Raw genomic sequence first — 4,825 nt, 5'->3', positions numbered from 1 at the left:
TTTGCACAAGTCTAGGTAGATGATGTCAGCAGAAGCCTTGTTTTGCTGGTTTGTTTGCAAACGAGAAAGAGTTTCTGCCCCAAGAATTTACCTGTCTCTTTCAAGAAAATTCATGGCAAATGTTGGAATAAAAGTAAGTTTAATTAGAGGCTGAAAGTCCTGGTGAAAAGATCACTTGGTGGCAGAGAGTGACAATGTGCAGAAGGGGCAGCTCATCATTTCTGAGAAACTGCTGCTCCAAAGTTGCCTTAAACTGTCGGCTCACAACCACTCAGGTCAATCTCACAGGATGGGGGCACGCAGCTGACCCCCCCTTGCCCATCTGGAGGCACAAACACAGGTGTCCTTGTTCCTTGTCTCTAGGTCCAGAGCCATCTGGGAAATCTTTTAATGGCACAAGCCAGTGCAAGTAGAAATGTTTAGGAACGCAAGGATGGCCAGCTGCCCTGTTTCCATTAATGGCCACAAACAGACACAAGAGCGAAATAAGAACAAGACAAGTGTATATTATAATTACCCTGAATACTTCTTCCAGCATTCAGCAATTTTCAGTTCAAGGAATTTCTTCTGATGCTGGTGCAACCAGGTCTCTACATGAGAAAACGGGAATGAGAACAGCGCATCTTCAGTGCCCATGTTCCACAGGAGTTTCATTTCACAAACACCACAAACAAGAGATTTCATGGACCAGGCAACAATCTGGACCAACACAAATTTAGATGAAATTCACAAAGATTTTGCTTCTGAAGAGGATGGTTTTCACAGAGGATCCATTGAGAACAGATTTTGTGTAGCAGAAGAGGGTGAGATAAACTTGGGAGGAGTGAAAAAGGATCAGGCCACTACCGGAATCCATTTGAAATTCTCACATAGACATTTCTGAGTTCAAAAGAGAGAAGTGCACAAAGTGAGAAGTTCACACCAACCTGCTGTCTTCCCCATGTATACAGGATTTAGCTTTTGGAATAATTGCTTCTAGCTGGATGCTTCTAGCTGAACACATTTCTTCCTGAAGGATTTCCCACTCAAGTCTGGCCTTTAATTGGAAAGCTTCACCTCTGTAAACAAGAATGATCCTCGAGGGAGGGGTGTTTCTGGAAAGGGGTGCACAGAGCTGAACGTAGGAATTCCAATCCTAATTTATTGCAGGCAGACAAAATTTGTTTCGATGGGAGCATTAAGCGTCCTGCAGCTTGATATAAACTGATGGACTCTTGCTTACTCTTGGCATTCACTCTTGCAAATGAATCAGTTACTTCCGCCTCCCTGCCCACCCCTCCACTTGGTTCCTTTTTAATTTTACAGCTTCCTGAGCCTGACACTGGGAAATTGATAAGTAATTTAAAGCCCAGTAAATACAGAGGAAAACAAGTTATTTTGTACTTTTATAAATATTTGGAAACCAAAATTATCTAAGAAAACAGGTGCTCAGTTGACTCAGCAACCCATCCATCAGCATCACACAGTTAATTGCATAAGATCATAAACATTTATAATTAGAAGGCAAACAAACAAGAATTTTATAAACAGCCCTCTTGAATCAGGCTGTGCATTAAATATTTGTGATAAGGTAATTAAGAATAGATTTACAATCCTGGCTCAGTGTTTAATACTTTGGAGAACGGATTTGATTCTATGGAGAATGTTCTGCAGCCAAGGAGAAAACATTCGATTTCGGTTCTTTTATCCAAGGCTTAAAGTGGTCTCAGAGAAACATTGGCTCTGTTGTTGATCAGAGTGGAATTTCATTCACGACAGATCAGACAGCTCATTTAAATATATGTCTAATGTCCCTTGTCATGGGCTGATCCACTCCAGGCCTGCTTCAAAGCTCTGTCTCCTTGGCTGGATCTGCAGGCTTTCCCTAAGTCCTGCTTTTTATGGGTGATGCTTTGATCAGAATATGTCAGAATTTGCAACCATATTTTAAAGTAGGAAGGAAAAAACACATTTTTCTATTATGACATCATGGTATTTGGTTATGAAAAGCCGGCATCACTACAGGATTACGCCTGTGCAATCTCAGTGGTCTGTGGGAACCAGAGTAAAGATCTCTCTTGTACTGTAGTGCCCAATGCCATTCCCCGCCCCAAAACAGCCACATTTGAATACTTAAACTATATAATGTAATTATTTCTACAGACAGTGGGCAGGCTCAGCACCCCATTATGATGAATGTGAGAGTCCCTCTGAAGCTATTCTGTGATCAAGTCAGGAGGCCTCCTAGTTCTGCTTAGAACCAGAGAGCCTAGAAACTCAATCTGTACTGAAGCTAGTTTAAACTCTGTAAAATCGGATGCAGACCCTAATAAACCAGGTGGCTGCATCCCATCAGTGAGTAACTGGGAGGTCAGCTCTAAGTGTAGCATGACCTTCAGATGTTTTGGGGTTTGATATAGCACACGTTTATGCCAGTAATTACCTGACATCAGAAACTAGAACAATCTGGAAAAGCTGGGTGGAGGGTAAAGCCCTCGCATTTGATCCATCAGGGATAGTAGTAAACCATTTTATTCTGTGGTGACCATCATCTTCCCACACATTGCTGGTTGAAGCAACCTCCTCGTTTTGGCATGATTTTACTTCTTACTACTTGTGGGTCTTTTGTCCTTTGTCCTTACATTAATATGCTTGTGGCAGGTAGACAAGAGAGCTGCTCTTCCTAGAAACATTTCTGATAATCTTGATCCTGACCAAGAATGGTGAAGCCATCGTTATTAAGAACAACGAAGCTATCCATGTGCTCCCTCACCCAGTATGTGTCCTACCTGCTGGTCTGGCTTCAGTTACTTGGGGCACAAAGGCACTTTCCTAGCAGACAGATTGCTACAAAAGAGGAGAGTCAGATCCCCCCTTCATTCTACATAAATCCCACTCTCTAGTGAAGCTTGTTAATTACATGTGTGCTGGCAAAGCCAGTCTACATGAGCAGTTGCAGCTTCCTCCAGCCTCACTGGAGAAGAACAGCACAGCGTCGCAGTCACTGCTGTTTCTGGTGCATTCAAAGGGTCTAGCCAAAGCCTGTCAGCTTGAATAACAACAGAGCTTAATGCTCAAGTACCATCATCTTCTAAACAGCTTCTGTTATCTAATTCTTCAGTCCTCTTGCAAGGGTGAGGAGGATGGCAGAGCCTGCTGGGAGGTGAACTCACTGATGGGTGGCAGGGCCTGAGCTACTTGCTCTCTTCCAAATGCAGAGACCATTAGAAGTCAGGTATCCTACAGCCCAGCACCATTCCCCGGGCACCAGTGCTGGTATGTGCAGATGGGAGCGGGATGTATGCATTATGTGCATACTCAGCTTACATGCTGTGTAAGCTCCTCTGCCCTTTCTTTCAAGCGTATTGCTTTCTCCCCTTGTAAGGAAGCAATGACATATGATGAGGTAGCTGCTCATCAGATGAGCAAAACTCTGCCTGGGATGACAAACCATTTACAGGTATAGACAGACCCTTTTTCGCTCAGTTGCCGGCTCTGGGCTCCATGTGCGTGTCTGCTCTTCTGCGGTGTGAGTGGGGAGAGACTGAGGCTGTGCACACACATGACGCTGGTGCAGCGGACGTCACCGGCACGTCAGACCCAGCTACACCCCCGCCAAACACACGCCGTTAGCTTGGTGAATCATGCCTATGCAGCATGCAAAACTAGTCCACTGGTAGGTAAGCCTCAGGTGTTTATTGGTAAACAGATACTGTTTGGCTGTAAGAGCATAACTCATTCTGCTGCGTTTACAATCCGTTTATTGATTGCTGAGATGAAGCCGTAATTCTTTTAATTCAGGGGAAAAGGGATCCAGCAGAGCAGGAGCATCAGTGCTCTGCCAGTTGGTAATTAAAATACATGATTTATCATTGAATAAACCTGAGGGGAGAGCTGAGCTAACCAGCTAGCTGGGGGCAGGATGCTGGGGTAGGTTTATGGTTCTTTCTAAAGTTTTGTTTCTGTTTTATGTTTATTTCTTTCCCCCTTCCCTCCAGGTCTAATAATACACGAAGGGCCCTCGGTTTACCGGATTTTTAAACGGTGGCAGGCGGTCAATCAGCAGTGGAAAGTGCTGAACTATGACAAAACAAAGGACATGGAGGAACAAAAAACAGGGACCAGGACAAATCAGCGCCCCTCCTCCCAAACCACCCACTCGTCCTCCACTGGTGGTACAGCCACTAACTCCGCTCCGGCCGACAGCGGGGCACGGGCTGCCGGCCACGCCACCGGCACCCTCTCTGACCACCACTGTGCTTACACCATCCTGCATATACTCAGCCACCTGAGGCCTCACGAACAGAGGAGTCAGTCTAGTAGTAACAGAGAGCTCGTCATGAGGGTCACGACGGTCTGAGCCGAGGAATTCAGGAGGCCTTAACACGAAGCAGAGGAGACAAAGAACTCATAAAGCAGAGGAGCATGGTGTGCCTTTTTCTTTCTCTTTCCTTTTCTTTTTATTTTTTTCCTTTTTACCTCCTCTCCTTTTCTTTTTTGGTAACTGCACAAGATATAAGAGGCGGCACCTGGCCAGCTGAGGAAACAAAAGCAGGTGGAGGGAGAGCTGCACACTCATGCTAAAGAGGTTAATGGTTTCCAGCCAGTTTAAAAATCAAAAAAAAGAAAAAAGAAAAAAAAGAAGAAAAAAAAACAACACCACAAATCACAAAAAAAAACAACAAAACAAGTGCAATACAGACTACAAACTGAGTAGGCAGAGTTCTGGGGAAGCAGAGGAACAGACGGTTTAGCACGTCTTACAACTCCTATTACCTGGAATAGGTAACGCTCTGTACACCCCCCCGGTACACACACGCATGTGCACACAAACACACGCACACAG

The 4,825-nt window shown here is 44.7% G+C and overlaps 1 protein-coding gene across 1 annotated transcript; it reads left to right on the top strand.

Annotated features, from left to right (window-relative positions):
• Nucleotides 1-3,541: 3,541 nt before the first annotated feature.
• On the top strand, nt 3,542-4,339 carry LOC104461957 (E3 ubiquitin-protein ligase MARCH4-like). The gene is made up of 2 exons (XM_010073711.1): nt 3,542-3,659; nt 3,978-4,339. Exons 1-2 carry the CDS (start codon nt 3,542-3,544, stop codon nt 4,337-4,339), a joined length of 480 nt encoding a protein of 159 aa, XP_010072013.1.
• Nucleotides 4,340-4,825: the final 486 nt, after the last annotated feature.

The sequence above is a fragment of the Pterocles gutturalis genome, unplaced genomic scaffold, assembly GCF_000699245.1.
Source record: "Pterocles gutturalis isolate BGI_N339 unplaced genomic scaffold, ASM69924v1 scaffold35157, whole genome shotgun sequence".
Lineage (NCBI taxonomy): Eukaryota > Metazoa > Chordata > Aves > Pterocliformes > Pteroclidae > Pterocles > Pterocles gutturalis.
This window is presented reverse-complemented; position numbering and strand designations above follow the sequence as displayed.